This window comes from Micropterus dolomieu, linkage group LG22 (genome assembly GCF_021292245.1).
Source record: "Micropterus dolomieu isolate WLL.071019.BEF.003 ecotype Adirondacks linkage group LG22, ASM2129224v1, whole genome shotgun sequence".
NCBI classification, from domain to species: domain Eukaryota; kingdom Metazoa; phylum Chordata; class Actinopteri; order Centrarchiformes; family Centrarchidae; genus Micropterus; species Micropterus dolomieu.
Window position 1 is genome coordinate 24,367,669 of NC_060171.1, and position 23,832 is coordinate 24,391,500.

At 40.5% G+C, this 23,832-nt stretch overlaps 1 protein-coding gene and 1 long non-coding RNA gene across 5 annotated transcripts in view; one reads left to right on the top strand and one right to left on the bottom strand.

Moving 5' to 3' along the window:
- abcc8 (ATP-binding cassette, sub-family C (CFTR/MRP), member 8) overlaps positions 1-23,832 on the bottom strand; it is an 82,550-nt gene that overhangs the window by 2,923 nt on the left and 55,795 nt on the right. For all 3 annotated transcript variants that reach the window (XM_046036203.1, XM_046036206.1, XM_046036205.1), the window contains exons 17-35: positions 22,508-22,540; positions 20,492-20,530; positions 20,019-20,117; positions 16,849-16,933; positions 16,433-16,513; positions 14,884-15,021; positions 14,338-14,463; positions 14,052-14,148; positions 12,338-12,585; positions 7,882-8,048; positions 7,268-7,495; positions 6,631-6,723; positions 5,669-5,771; positions 5,163-5,276; positions 3,607-3,727; positions 3,022-3,152; positions 2,833-2,911; positions 2,581-2,689; positions 932-1,035 (exon numbers count right to left, since the gene is read on the bottom strand). In XM_046036203.1, the coding sequence (XP_045892159.1) occupies positions 932-1,035; positions 2,581-2,689; positions 2,833-2,911; positions 3,022-3,152; positions 3,607-3,727; positions 5,163-5,276; positions 5,669-5,771; positions 6,631-6,723; positions 7,268-7,495; positions 7,882-8,048; positions 12,338-12,585; positions 14,052-14,148; positions 14,338-14,463; positions 14,884-15,021; positions 16,433-16,513; positions 16,849-16,933; positions 20,019-20,117; positions 20,492-20,530; positions 22,508-22,540 (2,195 nt within the window). The remainder of the gene's footprint in view (positions 1-931; positions 1,036-2,580; positions 2,690-2,832; positions 2,912-3,021; positions 3,153-3,606; positions 3,728-5,162; positions 5,277-5,668; positions 5,772-6,630; positions 6,724-7,267; positions 7,496-7,881; positions 8,049-12,337; positions 12,586-14,051; positions 14,149-14,337; positions 14,464-14,883; positions 15,022-16,432; positions 16,514-16,848; positions 16,934-20,018; positions 20,118-20,491; positions 20,531-22,507; positions 22,541-23,832) is intronic.
- LOC123961129 lies at positions 4,212-5,827 on the top strand. 2 transcript variants are annotated; one of them, XR_006822662.1, is made up of 3 exons: positions 4,212-4,563; positions 5,122-5,335; positions 5,466-5,827. It is a non-coding gene; the product is annotated as an uncharacterized LOC123961129 (long non-coding RNA). The 2 variants fall into 2 exon arrangements; XR_006822663.1 differs by having other exon boundaries at positions 5,629-5,827.

The following is a 23,832-nucleotide window of genomic DNA, read 5'->3' on the forward strand; positions in this document are numbered from 1 at the left end:
AAACCCCCCCCCCCCCCCCCTCCCAAAGATGACAAAAGTACACAACCATGTCATTCACGATGCTTTGAACATTGTAATTGTAAATTCTACATATAAAAATATAATCAAATCAAATATAATATTATGATATTAAATATATGAGTGGATATGATATTGTTAACAGCTGTTATTAGTGATTTGATTTCCAAATTTGTAATACTTACTCAAGGACTTAACATTAGTTTGAAAAGTGGGGGTGGGCACATTAAGGACGGGGGGACGGGGTTCTGGGGGTCCTCCCCCAGCAGAAAACAAACAAACAAACAAAAAGATTTGCATACCGCTCTCCACATTTCTACATGCTAATCATTCTGCCAGAAAAGTGGTAAATATACATCGTCTTACTCTCTGCATGTTTAACCCAGAACCCCACTGAACATCACATGCTGTGCTTTTCAGTTAGGAATATAATCTGTACTTTGAAGAATAGGACTAGCAGATCTATGACTCGTTATTTATAGCACCATCAACAGATAATGCTCCATTTTGAAAATTCAATCACAACATATAACACATTTATAAAAATATGAAATATATTTTTTTTTTTCACACACGGTCAATAATTCAATAAGTGTGATAATATGTGTTATGTTTTGTTTGTGTTCAAGGCCAGAGTCTAGTACTCTTTAATTTATGAGGAGTATATTATGATTATACCTTCTCACTGCAACTCAAAATACATGCATTTGACCTGATGGTGGTGCTACATTAAAAGTCAGAATGTTTACACAACACTTAATGACCATTTATCCAATAGTTTTTGAGATGTTTCAGTCTGTGACGGACTGTTTGACCGATTGAGAAAGAGCCGGGCTAAAACATAAACTTCAGACATAGACATAGACGTCATGTACACACACAGTCATACACAAAACAAAAAGATTTTTATCACCGAGGCCTCCTGGAAGGGATTTAACAACAGGCTTGAGCTGAGCAATGTCCAGAGCTTCCCAGAGCATCTCATCTGTAGCCTTCATCTCTGGGTCCAGGTTGAACCTACACACACACAAATACACACACGTATTAATACACTTGTGCATGGATTTTATTACCTGCAAAACTTATCCCCAACCAAAAACACTCAATATACCCCTTCCCTTCATTCAACAATAATGTTGATCCCTTTCTATTTGAAGTAATTATATAACTTATGATTATATAATTATTATTATTATGTAATTTTAATAAATGGATCAAAGCCTACGAGGTACAGTTCAGACCGCCAACGTGAGCTGCATTGCTACACTCACGCTTTACATCCAACAACATTTCCTTTCAATTTGCCGGCCTCAGAAATAACCAGCTCTTTACCCTACAGTATACTTTCACGTGATTTGGCTCACTGAAATATTCAAAACTACAGTCTGACAGCATCACACAGCTTCCTTAAATTTCTCCTCAGCTGTTCTTCTCCAACAGGACAAAGCTTTTATGGTGACTGCTGCTGAAGTCTAAAAATAAACCTCTGCAGTGAGTGGAGTTTTCAGAGGAATGTCCTCTTATCTACAAACCCTCGGCTCTACTCGTGCTTCAGACAAGTGTCTTTGAAGTGTGTCACAGTTTGCCAAGTGGTCCTGTAACTGGAAATGTTCCAGTCCCTTCTACTAAAACTAGATAATCAGTATCCCCAAATCTAATGCTCTGTGGATTTAGTCGGGTTGGGTATCGTTTAAAATTTTACGATAACAATACCAAAACCAGTACCCTTAAAGTACCAATACCAATAGAGTATACTTCATTCGATACCTTGCATAAAATGCCACTTGTTGAGCCATAGTAGTTGATTGGTAGCCTATAATTGTTTTTGTTGTTGTTATGGACAAGCAATGTGATCTATTTTTTTCTTGTTTCAAATAACTATTACATAAATTATTGGGAAATTGTATCAGATCGCTCCTCATCCTAATTAGTTCATCCTCACTGGTTGTATTACATGGGGAAAGACTACAGCTTGCAAATTTTTTTTATATTTGAATGAGAGAGGAGGAGTGAAATAGTTTAGTGACCAAATAAGTTGTGGGAAACTAATTTCAGGTAGGCTAATTTTTGATACGTGTATTGAAAGTAAACAAAGTAAATGATTTTGTTAACTTTCGATCAATAACCTGAAATGAAAGATCTCTGAGTAAGGAGTCTAAACAAGTCACTTAACTAAACTAAAGACAAAAACAGAATAAAAACTTCCATCAGTGACAAACTTGCCTGAGAACTCAGCCGAAGGTGAGCGGCTGTTAAAATCACGGATAGACTCGGAGTGTGCAGGCCTTTTTTCATACAGTCTATTGTGCTGGCACATTAGGGGAAAAAAAGGTGTGCTCTTCTTTCTTTGGGTGTGTTGTTTGCATGTTTGGCTGCAAGCAAAACCATACGAACAGTAATTTTTGCCGCAATCTGGCTATAAAAAGTATCGCATGAAGTACTGATTTGACTGGAGACGTTTCTACTCTATACTGGGCTGTTTCGGTCGATACCATAAAAGGTATCGAGTACCGATACCCATCCCTAGTGACTAGTCGTCCTGTAAAATAGATTTCACCATACCGGATGGTGCCGCTGAACAGGAAGGGGTCCTGGAGGATGATGGACAAGCGAGACCTGAGGGTCTGCAGAGGAAGCTTGGCAATGTCGATGTTATCAATCACAATCCTCCCTGTGAAAGAGAAAAGACAACAATTAACAAAGTTTTTTCTTGCTAGTGGTGCATGTAAAAACCTTCTCATAGTATCTGAAATGCCTTTTGACTGAACTCCATTTCATGCTAAGTTCAGTTTAAGTGTTGATGTTTTACTGTACCCTCAAACATGTCCACCATGCGGAAGAAGGCCAAGGAGAAAGAGGATTTCCCGCTGCCTGTCCTGCCACAGATCCCCACCTGACAACAAACAAGTCTGAATCATCACTACCACAAACATTCAGTCATTCATTTACCATATTTTCTGGCATTCACGTTTCCAGTTTTAACACCCAGGCTTCCTCAGTTACCTTCTGCCCAGGGCTGATGTGTGCGTGGACATTTTTCAGCACAGGCTTCAGCGTGGTGTCATATCGGACGCTCAGATTCTGGATCTTGATCTCTCCTTGTCGGGGCCAGCCGTCAGGGACCTGAGACACACCTGAGACAGACACAGAAACATCCTTTTTTTACAAGATGCCAAAAACTAGAGGATAACCACTGTAGCTGTTTCTGCTGCCACTCAAGTCAATATGATAATTTATTATGTTTAAATTCATTATCAATGCATTTTAATGCTGAACAGCCACTGGCCTCTTTTCAAAAGCCCTTCTGGCAGAAAGGAAGCATGCATGTAAGATAGATTCTAAGCGGATATGAAGGCATTAAGTCATAAAAAAACAGTTGAAGGGGGATAAAGATACATTTCTCTTGAGCGCTATGATACCCCACTTGAGTTGACAATGATGAATGTGGAGTAGATGTAGTCTGACTTGGGGAAGAAATCGCGAAACCTTCAACCTCAGACAAGAAAGCGGGTGTGATTTCGTTGTGCCACCCGCTGAATTAGGGAAAGAAGGTCTAATATAAGACTGTGACTGTGTTGCTGCACTCACTGAGCAGCCCCTCGTAATTCTCTGGTTCAGTTTTGAGCAGGCTATTAATCCTCTTGACCGAGCCGAGCTGTACTTCCATGTCTGCCAGGTTACGCACCATCCAGTTCATGTAGTTGGATACCTGATACATGGAGGGAGGAGGAGGAGGAGGGGGAGGGGGGGGGGGGGGGGGGAAGTAGAGACAAGTTGGGTAAATGTCACTGGAAGCAAACTCTGGGCATGTTAGTCCTCTCACACCTCTGTTTATGGTGAATGTTAGTGATAATGAATTATAAAGAAGAATGTATCTGATTATATGAAATTACACAAAAGCTCTTTTGTATTTTTTTAGCTTTGTGACAATTTATTTTTACAGATAGTCCAATGGATTTTGAAAAGGATTATGTTGTCACGGGTTTGGGTTGGTTAGGTGTGTTTTGTGTTTGTTTCTGTTCATTCCCTGCCATTGTGTTTGCTCTTCACTGTAGTATGTGTTACTTTGGTCATTTGTTTATTAGTCAGGTTTACTTATGAGTTCATTAGTGTTTTCTAGGCTTGTTTTACTGTCTCTATTTCTATTCTATATTTTTGTCAGCTACTTACTTTTGATGTCTGTGTTATGTTTCATTTTGTGACATTGTTCCTTGAGTCTTTCAGTTAGCTTTACTTCCTGTTTTAGTTTGTAGTTAGTCTGCCCTAGTGTATCTTGTCTTGTTTTACTTCCTGCCTGTCCTTGATTGTCTTAGTGGTTTCACCTGTGTGTAATTAGGTTCTCACTCACCTGTGTATTTTAGTGGTTGTCTGTCTTTCACTCATTGCCAGTTCATTTTAGATGTTCCTGTGAATCTTATCTCTAGTTTCTCATGCCCTTGTGGATTTACACTTTTGTTGGACCTCACCAACTCTCCAGTTTCCGTCTCAGTGTCTGCATTTGGGTCCTTCTTGTGAACTTCTGTTCGTCGTAACATGTAACATCAGGTCTACAATCACTTTTTCAACTATTATTTAATTAATTATTGTTTTTGGGAATATTGGACAACACATTTGGAGACACGTTTTCACTGGACAGAAATGTTATAGAGAGACAGAAACACATCTTACAGATGTCTTGTATGGTGGATGAAGAGGTGCAAGGAACGATCAGGAGCTTCAATATACAGTAGTTTATTTTAATATTTAACAGAGCAGATCTTTTCACTGGATTTTACATTATGACATATTTAAGTTATATTTTCTTCTGCAAGAAAAGAAAGGGAGAGTTTTAAATCTTTAAAAATACCTCTGTCTCCAAGTATGTTTAAAAAAACAACAACAAACAAATGATTAAACAGTGTGTTGCTTGTGCTGTCTCTAAAATATGACTTTCTGGATTTTTTTTTTTTTTTTAATATATATTATATATTTATACTTTTTAATATTCAAAAATCAAAATAAGTCATATGATTAAATATATTGACAGAACTAAATAAATATAAAAAAACATCGATTTAGTATATGCATAATTTGCACCTAAAACCACCTATATTGTCTGTAAAGAATACAGGTAAACAGCGTATGGTTAAAACGCATCGTCTCACCATAAGTGCGTACGTCAGTCCCAGCCCCACCAGACCGGTGGACAGCTGGTAGTAGAGGCAGTTAGTGATGGAGGCTACAGCTGCCACGAGCACCACACAGGCTCCAACGTACTCCTGCAGAGAAAATGTCAACCTTACAGCAAGAAGATAATGTCACTGAATAATTCAAAAAGGTGAATAAATTTAAAGTATATTATAAATCAATTTCTTGGAAACACACGCAAGAAAGAAGTACATGTTAACAAAAAAGCCCTGTGTGTCTTTCTTTCACATCTGTGCACATGAATCCATAAACATGGGAAGGTTTTCTGCTCTGCTGCTGCGAAAAATGAGAAGCCAAATGAGCTGTGAGCAGCATGCGGTTGATACATAAAACAGCACATGAACATGAAATGTGATCTCAGTAAGAAAGAGCAGTTGTTTGGCAGCATTAACAACAAATGTGAACCAGCTGCTGTCTAAACAGGGCTGATCTGGATCTGAGAGGACAGTAGACGGATCATTACCATGCGGACCTCCAGCCAACGGTTGGCTGCTGTGAGGAAAAGAGAAGCGATGTTGTTGGCGTCAGTGAACTGAAGTAGCCTCTGTCTGAACCTGGGCTCGTACCTGCCAACAGAAAAAGACATGTCTCAGTTTTATTTGTGCTTCTATGTCCTGAGACTCTGGATGCCATTTTGTATTCTGACTTGGCTCAGTGTCAGCCTTAACCGATTATAAGGAAAACAAATATTCTGAATTGTTAAGATTAAGGACTTGTGTTTTGAATGATACATATATTGTTATTATAACATGTAGTGAAATATTAATAATTACACAATTCAAGTGACACCAACTACAATAATTTAGTATTACTGCAGCTTAATAGCATTTCACCATCTAACACTGCATCTAAAGCAGACAAGTGTGACCCAGGGCATTAAATATGTAGCTTCGTAGGACAAAACCAGGAGGACAGGTAGATCTGTCGGTTCTGAGAAAAAATATTTTTAAAAGAGTTAATTGAAATGATCATTCAAAAAAATAATACTTTATAAAAAGTCTACATTGTACTGAAAATACAAGATATTTGAAAATAAGGTAGGTGTTTCTGCCTATATGGACAACACATTAACCGCCAGACATGTTGGAAGACAGAAAAAGTATGCAAATATTTATTGTTTCAAAAGTTTAATAGCTGGACACTATTTCTCCTGCTTCACTGAAAGTCTGTTCACAGTGTGTGTGCACTGGAGGTTTCAAGTTTCCACATCACACGTGTAAATTTACATACTGGGCCACGATTGGCTTCAAAACTAGATTGTATGTACACGCATTACACACCTAAAAACATTTAAGGCGAACACAGAGAAACCCTCCCCCTTTCAGTAAAGCAGGACTTAGAGAGTTTATATTCCACTTAAACAACGTTGTGCAATAAACCTCTACTAACACAGCTCAGGTAGTTCGACTTGTTAGTAATAATTACCTGAGGGCCCTTATAGTGGTGAGTCCTTCCACTGTCTCAGAGAAGTGGGAGAGTAAAGGGAGCTGGGTGCTGTCCTCCAACTGCTGCAGGTCCCTGACCAGAAGACAGATGACACAGTAGAAAGGGAAATATCAACTGAAGGGAAGTTCAAGCGATAACAAAGGTCGTACGGTTGGAGTACACCATAATATGAAAACACATGAGATTAGGGTCTAACTTGGATGGAAGATGTAAAATTAGACTGTAAAATCGGATTGATTGATTGATTCAGAGAACAGTTCAATCAAATGAAAAATCATTTCACTGTGTACACGTGTATCCATGCACAGCTACAGCCACTATACTGTGGGACAATGCATATATAGCATGTTTTCATTATTTACGCTAAAAACAAGCAGCAGAGCTCTGATAAAACAGCAAAAAAGGACACATCTCCCATCCTGTCAGGGCTTTGTTGACATGCTTTGATATTTTAGAGCAAAAAAGTCAAACTAAAATACAGTATGTGGAATAAAAAACCCCAACAACAACCAGTTTCAGCCTTTAAAAACCCATCCTGTGTTAACTGTGTGTAATTGTAGAATGTGCACGATGTGAAGGATGAAAACACGCAGTCTGTGATATCTGTCTGACTCACCTGGAGGCCACCCGGAAGTATTTCTGGATGAAGTAGCAGGCAACGGCCAGCGGCAGGAGGGCGATGAGGAAGACAGGGGTCACGTAGGAGATGACGCCCAGGGCGGACACACACAGCAGGGTGGAACGGGAGAGGCACTCCAGGGTGTTGGGGATGTGCTGGTCGATTGTGTTTGTGTCTGTGGAAAACCTGTTGAGCAGGGTGCCGAGGGGAGTCGTCTCAAACAGCCTGGAGGGACGAAAAAAGGCCATCGATCTGTTTCCTCTGAAAATAAACTGTGATGACAATTCTAATCAAATGTAAATACTCTTATAAAATATTTTTGTCAATAAGACTACATATATCTGTTTATTGAGCTGTGTATGTGAGTGTATATACAGTACATGCAGGTGTGTCATGTGCAAGTGAGCATCTCTGTAAGTGATGTCTCCTAGGTTTTGTGTAAGGGACAGCAGATGGTGCTCTGAGTAATGGGGCGAAGAAAAGGTGCTTTTAACTGTGTTCCCTCTTTGAAATGATTTGTTTAAGCATGAGCACAGAATCACCAAACACATCTTTCTGTCACGCTTCATGAGGTAGAGCTGCAGCACACACACGCACGCTAAGCGTCGTACCTCATGGGGGCCAGTATGATCTTGTTGAGCATGTTGTGGTGGAGCTTCTTGGCCACTTTGAGGCCGGTCCACTCCACAGCCACGGAGGTGACCAGACACAGGACGATGCCCAGGCAGCACAGCACGCTGAACACCGACAGATACCACGAGTGACTGAAGCCGCAATCCTACAGATGCAGAGAGAGAGAGAGAGAGGGTCACTAAAGACATGACTGAAACTCTGTGTGCGTGTGTTTGCGAGGGTGAGGGTGCTCTTGCCACTCAGTTTGCATGCACTGTAATTACAAGCACCATTAAACTCTGAGGCTGGTTAAAAATTATCTGCCTGGTGTGACAAAAGCCAGAGAAGCTTTGTAAGCTGATCTGCCAACATTTAAACATAGAAGAAGCTCTGAAGCGTCACCACTTTCTCCTCAATTTAGCTCCTTCTTTTTGTGCTTTGATTGATTCTTTCGCAAGCTTTACTACCTTCTTTTATTATTTATAAGTATTCACAGCAGATAAAAATGGCTTATTTATTTTATTTAACCATCCAATTTGGAATAAATGGGTCAAAATTCAACCCTAACTGTATTTAGACCACTGATGTCAAGTTTGAACCATTTGTGTCAGCATGACTCATGTTCATGTGATGCGCTGGAACAAATCCTTGACAGAGACCACAAACCCCCAGCAGAGCCTGAGCTAAACAACGTTTAATTAACACAAACTTCTCCTGACACCGCATCTAATGCTAAAGCTGGAGGCCGCTGGGGAGGTGAAAAGACTTAAATTGCAGGTGGCAGGTGATGCAGGAGTGGGGAGCGGTGTGTGCATTGGAGCAACCAGAATATAAAAGTGGCAGCCAGTTTATATGAACCTGCATGAATGGGAGAAGAGAGTGGACATGAAGCATGGGATGGTAAAAAGAACACATGACTATAAATCACTTCTGTGCCTGTGTCTTAAAGTGAATGTCTGAATCAATTACTCAGTGTTCTCATATTAAGGTTCGCATTTCAAATATGTGACATTAAAACATGTCAAAATAATTTTATACATATAGCCCAAAATCACAAGCCTCAGAGGGCCTCATCCTCACCCTTCCATGTAATTCACAGTTTCAGAAAATAATTTTTGACAATAACTATGATATCAAGAATCAATGTTCTGAAACTATTTTAAAATGAAAAAAAAAAAAAACTGTTGCAATTCTCACTAAAATTGGTATTTCTGACCAATTCCTGAAATTTGTCTTGTCAAATGGGCACAACCTGTGATGAAAGTTTAAAGAAAGAAAGTTACATCACATTTATTCATTTAGCTGACAGTTTTATCCAAAGCAACTTACAATTGCTATATATGTCAGAGGTCGCACACCTCTGGAGTAACTAGGGGTTAAGTGTCAGGGACACATTGGTGGATGGGTCACAGTGGGGGATTGAACCTGGGTCTCTCACACCAAAGGCATAGTCTTATCCACCATCATCTCACCAGCACCATCACCACCCCTTCCAGTCTTTAAAATGCAGGATTGAAACACAAAATGATTTGTCAGGTCTTTAAATACATAAACTATATTTGACACAGACAGTTAATCTGTAGCGTATTTACGTCAGTAATGCCAGACTAAAATTTGTGTTTGGTTGAGAAACCCACAATTATTGCTCTCCAATAACAGCTCAAAGGTTATGTAGAGTGGTCAAAAACTAGAGATTAGGCCTTCATACCAAGTCAAATCAATATTATTACAAATAAAAAGGGCACTTAGTTGCTCATAATGCAGATTAATTCCCACTAGAAACATGAAGAATCTCCACTTGCGTAATCCTTTTATTGTTCCTTTATTTCCAGACAGACAAAGACAGAACCTCTTCAGATTATCAGTCATCTGTAAGTGCCTTCACAGTGAAGTGAATGCTTAATTTTAAAACTGCTCTCTGCGCTGTCAGACAGTGGCCTGGCAGCTAAATGAAGTGTCAATAGTTTGATAGTAGAACAAAACTCCAGAGTGTCTCCACATGGATTAGTCCACAGCACAGTGTAGATTAGATAAACCTGGCAGATGCGCCCTGAAGCTCAGGCGGACACGATGTCCTCGGCATTCAAGCGACAATCAATCTGCACTTAACGGTTTGTTCAGCGTGTATTTGTGTGTGTGTGTGTGTATTTGTGTGTGTGTGTGTGTGTGTGTGTGTGTGTGTGTGTGTTAGAGAAAGACACTGTTTGTATCCAACACAAGGACACTTTAACCTGCTGCCCCCAAACCCCAACTTTAGCCTCCACATGACTGTGTACAACGTGTCCTGGCATTTCCGTTCACAAGACGGACACATACATACATACACACACACACACACACACACACACACGTAACTATTAATAATATAACTGCTTCACTGGACCAGGAACATGATAACCTGCCAACAGCAGGTGTGGCCCCCTACGTAACGCAGCTCAACCTTCACCAGTCTTTATATTGTGTTTCTGAGCATGTGTGCATGCGTGTAACTCTCTGCATTCACTGAATGTGTGTTTTTTTCTGTGTTAGTGACTACATTGGGAATAAGGGCGCTGAAAAGACAAGCATAAAAATTAATTAAGTTTATGCAGGTGACAAATTGTATTTTGCTTACACACATACACACACATTATGTATTGTTTCTAAATCAGGATAAGTGTTTCCATTAGGTCATTCTCAATTGTGATGTTTATAATTCATGGATTAAAAGCCTCAGATATCTTTTATTTGTGGATGATTTTTTGCAGCCATTTTGACCAGTCTTTACACAAAACCTTCTCTGAACCAGCCAAACGTGAAGCCTCATACACGCTCTTTTGTACAGTAAACATTCCTTTAAAAACTACTTATTCATTTTGACACAGAGACTCTCAATGTATTCTTGTTTCTCTAACGTGCAGATGAGTCCGAGCTGCAGTCACTTCAGGGTGTATTAGCGAATGCTCCATCTAGAGCTGGCAGGGTTTGTGTTTCAGGTCACCTCCGCTTGACTGAGCTTTAGTGAGAAAACTGTTATATAATTTCACTCTTATGAGTAACTGTTTTCTACTTTTCCATACATGGGTTTGTTTGAAATAAGGGCCGCAACCCCTATTTTCAGTATCAATTCATTTGCAGATTATTTTTGCAATTTATTGATTAACTGCATGGTCAGAAAAAAATGTCAGAAATTTTTTTTAAATGCCTGTGACAATTAAGCCCAATGTGATGTCAGCAAATTGCTTGTTTTGTTGTGACCCAGAAAATGAAGCAATGTTTACATGCGACTCCTCATCGCAGTTGTCAGAAGTCTATAAATCACATGTCGACCTCTTAACATCTCAGATCGAAAAGCAAAGATTGGAGATATGAATTCAAATTTGTGTAGCAAAACTTTTTTTCTTCTTACCAATACCTTTATGTATCTTGAGATCAGATCAGATTTATTATCTGACCCATTGCAGGGGTCTTGACCCTCTGATTGGGAACCAGTGATATAAGACAGACAATACCTGCCAATTCTTTTTCTGTTGATGGACTAACAGACTGTTCCACAAAGGGTTTTTTCAGCACTATTTAAAATACATATTCTGATCAGCTATTACATTATACCATCTGCCTAATATTGTGTAGGTCGTCCTTTTGCCGCAAAAACAGCCCTGACCCGTCGAGGCATTGACCCCACTAAACCTCTGAAGGTGTGCTGTGATATCTGGCACCAAGACGTTAGCAGCAGATCCTGTAAGTTGTGAGGTGGGGCCTCCATGGATCGAACATGCTTGTCCAGCACATCCCATAGATTCTCAATTGGATTGAGATCTGGGGAATTTGGAGGCCAAGTCAACACCTTGAACTCAGGTTCCTCAAACCATTCCTGAACCATTTTTGCTTTGTGGCATTATCCTGCTGAAACAGGCCACTCAGGGAATACCGTTTCCATGAAAGGGTGTACATGGTCTGCAACAATGTTTAAGTAGGTAGTACGTGTCAAAGTAACATCCACATGAATGGCAGGACCCAAGGTTTCCCAGCAGAACATTGCCCAAAGCTTCACACGTCCTCCGCCGGCTTGCCTTCTTCCCATAGTGCATCGGGGTGCCATGTGTTCCCCAGGTAAGCAATGCACCCGGCCATCCACGTGATGTAAAAGAAAAATTGACTCATCACTCCAGGCCACGCAAATCAACTTTGAAGAGAAAATGTTCACTTGCTGCCTAATATATCCCACCCACTGACAGGTGCCATGGTAACAAGATAATCAATGTTTTTCACTTCACCTGTCAGTGGTCATAATGCTATGGCTGATCGGTGTACATAATCAGTCCAGCATCTGTTTGTCATTTATGCCCCCAGCAGGTCATGACAATCAAGCACAAAAGACTGTATTGAGCTGCCGATGAACACAGAAACTAAGAGCGTCCTGGCCAGAAGACAACAAATCATCTCAATCAATTCGTAACCCTTTCAGTCTCTCACCTGGACAATGGTACAGTTTCGAGCTGTGGCTTCGATCTTGGCCGTGATGACGTGTGACGTCCAGTGTGCTAGCCAGTAGTCGATGGTGACCATGAGGGAGTGTTTGAGGAGCTGTGACAGGAAGAGCAGGGTGAGCAGGAGGAGCCCGGCGGATGACAGGTAGGTGCCACAGGAGCGCCAGGGGATGGTGGCGCGCTGACGCATTGCCTGCGACAGGTTGTCATCATCATCACTCTCCACGGATTCCTCTGGGATCAAGACATAGATGAGTTCAACTGTTAGTCTTGGTTTAGTTTTTGTAGGAAATCACTGTGCCTGTTCCTTTAAATTAGACTCCCGTTTAAACTGTGATCTCCTCAGCTTTGACTCACAGCTCATATACTCTTTGACATTTGTAACGTTCCTCCTCCTACCCTCCTCCCCACAGTAGCCATTTGACAATCTTCATTTGTCTCAGATTTTTTCTGTCTCCCTGAAGAACCACTTCTTACACAGGACAGGAGAGAAGAGACAGAATAACAGAGGAAGAGGACCAAAGAGGATGAGACACCAGAGAGAAAGTATGCTACATGCTACAGTCTCTCTATTCATGAATGGCGTGTTTTTCAGGGGGAACAGAGCAGCCATGACACATTGACTGGGGGTGAGGAGTTACTGTTAAACACCTCTCACCTCCTCCCCACCCCTGATGTAAATATATCATATCACATCATGCGGCAAGCTTTGGAGCAAGAGTTTGCATGTGGAAGTCTAGGAGGCTCAGACAAGCTGGCGGAGGGAAAGCAGGAGAGCAGAAAAAGAAAAGAAAGGGAGAGAATGACTGGCGGGGTTAAACAGACTACTGCTACCACCATCTACAGTACTATCATGCTGGCATTAAGGAGGTTTTGGGAAGCAGGAGCAACCAATGTTTGGGGAAGAAAAAGAGAGAACAAGACAAGACTAAATGGATGAAGAGATTCTAAGATGGTGGGAGAAGCTGACACAGCTTTGCTTGCAGCGCCACGATGCCACAGACTTGTTTTCCATGCTTTCTTGCCAGACCTGCTGCATCGAACATGGGGGCAGCACCTGATGCTGGAGCCATCGCACAAGTCCACGCAGGGGTGCCACCAGCACACGGGAGACAACACAGAACACAGATAAAGAGTACAGCCGCTGCACTTTAACACCTTTGACTACAGCCACACATTCACCGGCAGAGAGACAAACACACACACAGATAAAGGCTCAGATTCAGTGTTTAGCCTCAGCAGGAGGCAGTTAGAGAGATGGTGGTGTCATATGTGGTTACTGAGGAAAAGTCTAAAAAGAAGCCAAGACATGAGACGCCACATCCAGAGAGAAACTAAAGGTCTGGAGCGTGAAACACTCACATCATGTTTGCTTTACATAGACAGGGTGGAATAAACAAAGAACAAGGGACAAGAATGAAACACAAGGAATTTGTAGACATTCAAGTCATTGCAAACATTGTAGCATGTGTAAACATTAAAAATAAGCTGATGGGCTTTAGCTTTAATGTAACATTTGCTGCTCCACAGCAAATACACACAGCAGGAGAGGGGAAATGATACTCCTCACCTTTCTTATTATCAGTATACACACACCGACATAATCCGGCTGACATCAGTGAAGCACTGACTGCAGTTGCCCTCGCATGTAATCAAACTCTTATTTCCTGTTGGCATCGCCGTGACCTTTGACCCCTCACCTTCCTCGTCATCTTCAGTCCTGGCGGCATCTCTGGAGTACATGGCCCTCCGCAGGTTTTTCCTCTCCAGATCGGTCATACTCTCTGCCACCGTCTCCTGGAGGAGACAGAAAGACAAACATCTGACTCTCACCAGAAAACTAAAGACTACAATCTGTTGAGACTTTAAGCACTGGATTGTTTGCACCTCTCCTCAACCTAATAACTTAAATTGAAACTTAAACGAACAAAAAGCCGAGATCATGAAAGGATTCATCAGCATTTTGACTCTCCAGTCATTAATTACCTTCTTAAAATCCTGGTCCTCTCTGTGCATCAGGGTTTTCCACTGCTCAAAGAGTTCAGGCTCAGAGTTCTGGATGTCCTTCAGAGTCCCTTCAGTGTGGATGGTGCCATCTTTCATTGCAATGATCTAATAAATCACACACACACATAATCTTTATATGCTCTGGCATCTTTCTCAGATAAACTGTCTGCCCAAATGAAACAATAATATAAAAGCATAATAAGTGGCCAGTCAAATCAATTACTGTGACTTTTAAAGAGTAAAAGGGTGTGTAGGTCTACAGTTAGAGAAGATAATAACTACTCTGTTTCACACAACCGCATACATGTTTGTTCCTCTATCCCTGTGGGGACATCATGATGCATTGATGCATGATGCAAACAGAATCCTAAAACCAAGTCTTAACCTCAAAAAGCAGTCTCTGCCTGTGGGGAACTCAGTTTTTGTCCCTATGGTGACACGAGTCCCCATCGGTTAGTGTGCATCCAGATTAAAGTCCCCACCGGGCTATTAAAAAACATGAACACACACACGTGCTGGACTTACCCAGTCTGCGTGTGGTAGGTACTGGAGTTTGTGTGTGACCAACACCACTGTCCTCTTCTCTTCTCTCAGAAGCTTCAGGATGCCGTCCTGCATCAGATGGTCACTCAGGTGGATGTCTAACGCTGAGAATGGGTCATCCTAAAAAAAGTACATAAACAGACATTTTTAAAAAAAACTGTATACTTTCAATAATATTAAATATTCATGATGAAATAATAAACAATCAGAATTAAAGTTTGGAAATAAACATCCTCAGTTGTTATTTATTATGAGTTCAGTACTCAGAAGCTTCGTTAGGACTGTGTGGGTGTGGTTTGATTAGATCTGACTGACAGTGGTCTGGCAACATCATCAAACAACCCACAGCTGTTGATTCAAATTGATATACTCTGATTGCCGCACAGAAATACATGACATGAGCCCCACCCACTTGAAACCGGCGAAATCTTTCACGGAAAATAAGCAAAACTGTTTCTACTTTGGACCCGATTGCTCATAGTAAGAAGCTGCTTGAGAAAGTATGCTTTCAGGGCTTTTAAGTAATCATTGTATAAGTGTTAATAACAACTATGTGCAACTAACCAAAGATACAGAGCCACTTAACCAGCTTAACAAAACACACACAGACACAAAACAGGAATGACAGCACACAACACAAATACATGCTAATTTATATCGACAAAAATATTTTGATAGGACTATGAAGAAAAGGCAATCAATCCACTGCATTAATGACCAGTTGCCATATACTGATAAGGTCAATTTCTTCAAAGGCAGCACCTCCTTATACCAATCCTCCACTGAAGGACTGTCTTATGTCGAGCAATAGTCCAGTCAGCTTTGCATTTCTTTACTGACCACATCAGCTGCTATATTACTTTGAAGCTGTAATCAATCATAACCAATCAAAATAACCACTTCATTTTTCATTTCTCTCCAAGACTTCTGTGTTCTTGTGCGTTTCCCAAAAAAATGTGTTACAAATTCAGCTGCAACGATACGTCGATTAATTATTTTTCAAGCATAAATACCAGCAAGTCTCTCGATTCAACTTTTTTAATCTAAGGATGTGCTGTTTTTCTTTTTTTAACATGACAGTAAAGTTAATCTTAAGGCTTTAGACTGTCAGTCACACAACACAAGCATATCGACTCACTATTTTTCAACACTAGAGGATTAATCAATCAATTGAGAAAATAATCAGTAGATTAATTGATAATGTTGCAGCCCCAGTTACAAATGTGGAATACAAACTGATTATTAATAACTGAGCTGCAGTAAAATTCAGGACCTCACATTTTCAAACAGTCAGTTGAAAGCTGCATTTGGCTTCTCAACCCTGCAGCTGGGGAGCATGCTGCTATTTTTGTCACGTAGGAAGGCATCATAAATAGAATCCCATCTGAGTCTTCAGGTAAGCTTTCAGAAACACTGTTTCACTGTGAATACTGATATACTGTCTGCTAACAAGGTGCAATCCAACAGTTGAAACCATTCTTTTGATCGAAGGTGTGTGTGCGTGTGTGTGTGTGTGTGTGTGCAGACTCACCAGAAAGACCAGGTTGGTCTGTTGGTACAAGGCTCTGGCTACGCTGATACGCTGTTTCTGTCCACCTGACAGGATGACACCCTGCATCAGGGGGCAGGAAGAAAACTTTACTACAAGGTTTTACTACAAAGAGAGGTAAACAACATCAATAAATGAGTGTGGCACCTGCCCCCAGAGTAAGACAGGAGATCACAGTTTGTTTCCTGCATTACTGGTGCATGAAGACATCCAACATGACAGTGCTCTGGCTGAACAAGGTCAGTCCAGCTCCCTACACACAAATCATCCAATCCTCGCTGCACAGTAATGATGGCAAATGATTCTGCAATACAGTAAGCCACAGTGGGCGCTACAGCCAGATCTGGAAAATAAAAAAGACCACAGAGAAAATCATCCATTTTTACTGTGATACTGACCCGCTCCCCTATCTCTGTCTGGTCCCCCTGTGGAAGGATGTCAATGTCAGGCTGAAGAGAGCAGGCCTCAATGACAGCTTTGTATCTGGCAGACACAAACAGAGACAGAATACAAATGAGGGCAGAGAGCACCAAACTATGGGCCTGCTCATTACAAACAGGGCTAACACTCTAGATAGCAAATTAATTTGAATGATACACAACACAACCCATAAAAGTCTCTGAGCACTGAAAATGAAGATGGGAAAAGCATTTCACCAGCCTCTGTGGTTTAACTTGAAAGTTGTTGCCCTGAGTGCTCAATCAGTCTCGCTTCAACAACAGAGGGACACAGAAAAAGATTCAGAGAGCACAGAGACAGAGGCACACTGGGATGTCAAGTAATTTCCATATGGTCCATTTGGAGCCACCCACATGTTCTTCAAATTGCAGTAGAAACAACGCCACACTCACTTGTACATAACAGGTTGACAGTAATTGCTGGAGCCTTGAAAATACTGTGACTTAAAAATATGGGTTCACAGTCCAGAAAGGGCAGATTAGCCTGTTTTAAATTAGTAAAATTAAAATTAGTTTGATTTCCAAACATTGTCCAGATCATGGTGAGTTAGGATCTGGATTCATTGTAAGAATATCAATGAATGGGATTAACCCTGGGTGGTTTGATATTCTAAGTCCGAATCTATCACAATGGTTCGTGATTACTCAATTATCTGAATGCCATTTTAAAGGAGTATGTCCTGAGGCCGTTAGTTTTGATGTGATTATGAGTGTCAGTGAAAGCACTGAAGCAAGAAAATGAGGTTCAATAATTAACGTAGACGGCTTACACACTGTGGTTACTAATACAAGTGTGCAGTTTACTATATACACCTGACCCGTCTTATTCAACAGTCCTGCAGATTTATGAATCCGCAGTGTCACATGGCGGAACCAGTCAAATCTCTTGCGGCACAGTACCTGAGTAAATACTCTGCTAGATGCATAGCGTGGCTTTGAGGCCACAGCGCCCCCAACGCGGACCATGATAGGCTATTTATGTTAAAATGCAGGAGCAGAGGAAGGATCAATATGTTAACAATATTAGGTAGGCAACATTTTATACAGCATTGCTCGTTAATTATTTACCACACTGGGATTTCCTTAATGAATGATAAAGTGCTGGAATTCTCTTATAGCCCATTACATTCATTTTAAATAGGCTACAGGCCTATTTATTCAGCTGTAACCTGACGGAACAAAATGCCAGTGGCAATAGGCTAATTGAAGATGACAATATTAATCCAATAGATTAGACATAGTTTAGTCTATAGCCTTCTCATGGACCTGTGATTGTGAAGTCACAGTCCGACTCAGTAGGTTAGTCTATTAATGATTTGTTAGCTGTGGAAAATGTGTCTAGATTCAAACTGACTGTAAAGCTTTAGACATTTATTTTACATTAATAAAATCTTGCTCATTTCGTATTTTATGAAAAGCTGTATGCAGCTAGTAATGAAAAACTCACTTTTAAACTACATTTATTTGTTTCAGCTGCACCACATTCATCCTCACTCAGAAATGTTCACATCGTATCCAGCTGATAACTACGAATGTTCCAATCAGTGTGACTACAATATGAAAGATTACTGTTCATTTATCAGTTTTGTACAGATTAAACAGTGATTAGGCCTACTGCAGTAATGTAGATCACGGTAAGTGTTTTTGTGTAACTGTTGCCAGCCTGACAGCTGCCATAACGTCCACAGAGTCACTGTGTTACAAAGAAGGACAGTGTAGCTTATAGACTTTATTCTGTGCTGAGGATAAATCCACGATGTCCAAAGATAATTCTCTGTCCAGGCATCAATGACAGATTGATCATAAAAGCGGTCATGTTCAAGATCATGTAGAGGCTTGATGGGAAAGACAAAGGAGACAGCGAGGACAGGCAGTGCAGGGTGGGTTAACTTCTCATATCTGTGGAACATCTCCACAGCAACAAACCACAAGGATCCATCAGATGTATTCTATGAAAACAGTCCATTAGGGCCTGAGAGAGCCCGGCCACAAGGATAAATGCATGCAGCAGACCTTTCAGAAAGAAGACTTGTGAGGATGAAAATAATGTGTGCAATTGTGTGTTTGTGTGTTTTGGTTGTGCCCACGCAGGCAAAAAACAGCATTGTTGTGCCAGGAGTGAAACTGTAGACACTCTGCAAAGGGACAAAGAAGAAGAACTCCTTCAGCCAAGAGAAATCCTGACTTGTGGTGTCTCAGTGTCAAAACAGTTTATTTGGGAAGTTTATTTGGGAAGTTTATTTTAATGGATTCAAACTGTTGACTCAATCAGGCATTAACACATCCAATTGACCACAGCGGCCTCAGTGAGCAGGAAGGTTATTGGCTGTATGTTGGCTTAACAGCTTGGGCTGACCACACATTGATTACTCTGTTAATTATCTGAATGCCATTTTAAAGGAGAATGTCCTGAGGCCGTTAGTTTTATTGTGATTGTGGGTGTCAGTGAAAGCACTGAAGCAAGAAAATGAGGTTCAATAATTAACGTAGACGGCTTACACACTGTGGTTACTAATGCAAGTGTGCAGTTTACTATATACACCTGACCCGTCTTATTCAACAGTCCTGCAGATTTATAAATCCGCAGTGTCACATGGCGGAACCAGTCAAATCTCTTGCTGCACAGAACCTTAGCAAATACTCAATGTCGCTAAATGCATAGCGACAGTTCACAGTACTGTCTTATTAGCAAAACACTATCTGCAGTTTACTATATACACCTGGTTCAAACAAATGCAGTCTTCAGGAGTTGATTAAAAATTTTTGGTAGTTTGTGGTGCTGCTTTTGGTAGTTTCTGATATTTAATTTACCACAGTGATACTGTACCAATTACAGGAGACTGAAAAGAGACTTACCCCCATGGACCTCCTTTAAACCAATTTCACCTGCCGTATGTCATTCCCTCATCAGAGAAGAAAAGCCTCTGGGTTTACAGCGCCACCCGTCCCTGTTTGAGTTGGCCTGTGTTGTTTCTAATCCTTCTCCTCTAATACTTTGTCTTTACTTAAGTCACATCTGTTTCCACTACTTGAAGTGTGCAGCAAACTATCAATCAAAGTTCAAACCATCAGTTTTGTTTTCATCTGTCCGTGCAGATGTGAGGTCTTACCTTGATTTGATCATGGGCATCTCAAAGGTGATGTTCTCCACCAGTGACGCATTCAACAGCCAGGGCTTCTGGGAAGCGTAGGCCACAGCGCCTCTCTTCCTATCAAGAGGTTTTAAAACCCATGCAGGAGTGTAAAAACAAACAATAATCTGCTGTTTATGTGTACTTCTTAATGAGTGTTTTATTTCACACACAGGTTAATCTGTTTAAACTCTTGACAACAGGGACTCCTCAGCCTCGGAAGCTGAGTTATAAAAATAACTCCAGCCCATAAAGACACTGGTCCAGGGATCATTAAAGGCTGTATTTGAGGGTCGGGGGCAAATATGTGAGCAGAGGGAATATCTTGTTCTCTGTTATCTTCAGGGGGTTTCTAGATAACGATGAGAGTTGTTGTTTTGCGCTGCTGATAATGGTGATGCGTCTCTATGGTGACCTCCTGGTGTGTACAGCATGCTGTTGTCTGAGCTCACCTGACGTCTCCGTCACCTGCTGCATCTCTGTCTGTGGGACTGCAGAGAAAATATCAAACACACACAAACATTAGATAAGCAATACTGTTCCCTCTGAGATTATCAGACTATAACCTGACAATGACTAACTCCATCGTATTGCTGTAATGATTAACAAAAAAACAAACACACACGCACACTAACCATTATATTCTCCCCTCACTATGGCAATCATGTCATTGCTCAGCAGCTCAAACACGTCCAGGCCAACCACTTCCCTACATGAACGCATCTATCATTAGCTGTGATCTTATCCTTCCTAAAAATAAAGCCCACCCTCCCAATTTTTCTTCCTGTAATTTGCTGATATGGAAATCAGCATCACCCCGTTTGGACTCTGACGCATGCAATTCTCAGAGGATCTGATTCCTCGGGCTGAGATTAGTGCGTCAACACGAGGTCTGTGGCTGTCTGGGTGTTTGTTGCTGTTCGCGGGTATCTTGTCTATTTGTCTCACTGTATACTGCCCTTTAACTGTAAAGGCAGGCTGTTTGAGGCGAGGAAAGAGTGATCTGTGCGTAAGATGCATTTCTGGCATCAGAATGTGTCAGAAACTTGCAGACTTATTAGTGAGTGATCTGACCGTCTGTTTTGTAGTGAGGTGCTTGAACCATGTGATAAATAATTAAAGGGACTTCCGAGGCCATCTAATACCACGTTGTTCATTTGATCACTCCAGGGAAATATAGGGGAAGTTCAAGATGTTGAGTTCCTTCTCCATTTCTACTGGCTGGCATGTTCTGACCCATTTCATGCTGAGAGGAGACAAAGACTGACGGACTGGGGGTCGAGGTGACACACACACACACACACACACACACACACACACACACACACACACAAGTACACCGTGCTGGTCATACTTCCTGACAAGACAGCTGTGTCTAACCCTGATCCAGACCAGGCGGCGCTTCAACATTGAGTCACCTTGACACATAACTATTAGATCATTAAATACTTGAGTAAAGTCCCTGCGAGCTGTAAATTTCTACACTGCAATCACATAGTTGAATAATTTAATCATTTACTGTGTGTGGTGATTAACATGTAGTTTGCAACTATTAAGATATAGTAGACATTCTCTCTGAATGAAGTGTGGGCCTGAAGGTTATGGCCAAGAGCACTTTAAAAGCAAAAATACATCATGTTAAGTTTGACAGTTTGCTTCCGTTTTATGACTGACTTGACTGACTTGAATGTGTTTCATGCCATTTGTTGTTTTGTATTTTTTGTCCTTCCTAGTTACTAGTTTTATAACAAAATAAAACTGCCCTGACAGTTAATTTGTGAACAGTGCTATTATATGTAACAAATCTGAGCTCTGAAATGGCTCAGGTGCAAGAACGAAAATGATTCTTCCAAGAATCATGAGCAGTGAGCTTCAGTATTTTTTTACAGTGAAGCAGTTGTGTTTGTTGCACCATCACTTGACTATATGCTCTGTCATTTAATGTTATTCACCAGACAATCCTTGGCTGTGCAGACATTCTAAAAATAATTATACAGTCAACAGACACACAGATTCTGCCAGTGTCAAGACACCGGCTGTTAAATGCTACTTTGATGTATAAATATCAAAAAACAGTGAATGCCATGGCCAGTTGAGTTACAAATAGAAACAATGATCCACAGTGTGCTAAAATAACACTATTTGCGTTAGCTAAACCAGTGACAATTCTGAACTGTCAACAGTACTTACAATACTGATTTACAGCGTCCACTATTGTTCATGTGCAACAGCGGCATCAAATGCCTTTCCTCTCCATCTGCACTCTGAAAATACTCCTGTAATCCAGGCTGTAAATATTTTTAATGTATGTGACTCATACTGACGTTTGTCCTCAGGAGCCAACCTCAGATCTTCATGCAAGTTTAAAATTCTTCTTTAAGGTACGACTAAAAATACTTGTATACTCCTTGGCTTGTTTTTAAGGTTTGGGTGCTTGGGATGTTTTCCTCTTTACTTTGAGCACTTACCTTTCATCTCCCTCAGACTCCAAGTTTGGCAGGCTGCAGAAAACAGGGGGAAAAAATATTAATGTAAGTGTATCTAACAATTCTGCAACTGTTCCTCGCCAAAAGTTGTAAACGTACAGTGAAAAATCGAGGCCAAGGGAAAATTGTGAAGTCTTGTTATTACATTTAAAAAGGCCTTAAAGCTCACATTAACTCCAATTTTTAGAATAATTAAATGCCCCAAAGTGTCCTTACATATACTGTGCACACATGCATGTTAACAAATACATATAACCATTCACATTCAGACTCTTAAATTCATTAAGATCCGATGGCTGTTTGGGGCTTTGCACATGCTCAGTAGAAGCTGCAGTGTATTTTTAGGCTTGAAAAGTTGACACCTCTCTCTGTCGTCCTGAGAGGGTGACTCTGATCACATGTGAGCACAACCATAGAGCGAGGGCTGACTTACACCAGTTTACCGCAGCAGCTTTAAAAGGCAGGGACCACAGCTGCTAGGAAGAGAACTGCTGACTGACATTTAAGAAGCTACGACACGCCACACACATACATGTAGACGTCGCTTTTACTGACTGTGTAAAATAAGAAAAAGAAAGTGAAGTGAGCAGTGTGGGCAGCTCTATCCGGGAGGTGTTAAGCTGAAAAAAAGAACGATATATAACAGCAATTTAGAGTTTGTAAAAACAAAACCAAAATGTATGTTCACTTTTGTATTAAGCTGTATTAATTTGTTATAAATTTTTTTTTTATGAAACTCACTATTCAAAAACTGTAAAACAGACTTTACAGTACACAACTTTGTTAGTTGCTCAATTAGTTTTAAGCAATCTGACTAATTTTATTTTTAATATAAATTAATGGAAAAAATTTTTTACATGAGAAGTCAATAAGCCATATAATCTCTGAACTGCACCTAAATTAAGGTTTAAAAAAACGAATCTACAATGTGAATTGGTAAAATAAAAATCTATTTAAATAAAAAGTAAAGCAAGATATTTGCTAAATAAATAGTAATTTTGGTTCAGTTGTCAACAATTAAAAAGGAAAGAAAAAAGACTTATTAGACATACATACATAACGACATAGATATATGACTATGAATACTTTTTCAAATTTTAAATCATTGCAAGGTCTGAATAATATGTAGGTTGGCTTTCCAACCAACATATGCACCAAGATATCTATGAGGAAGACTGGCTGTGCCTGGTTTCAAAAAAGAAAGGAATCTGTATTGCAAGAAGTTTGTTAGATGGGAATTGTGGAAAATAATTTATAAGAACAAAAAAAATCTTAAGTGAAAGATGTGTGCTTTTTTGTGAACTACA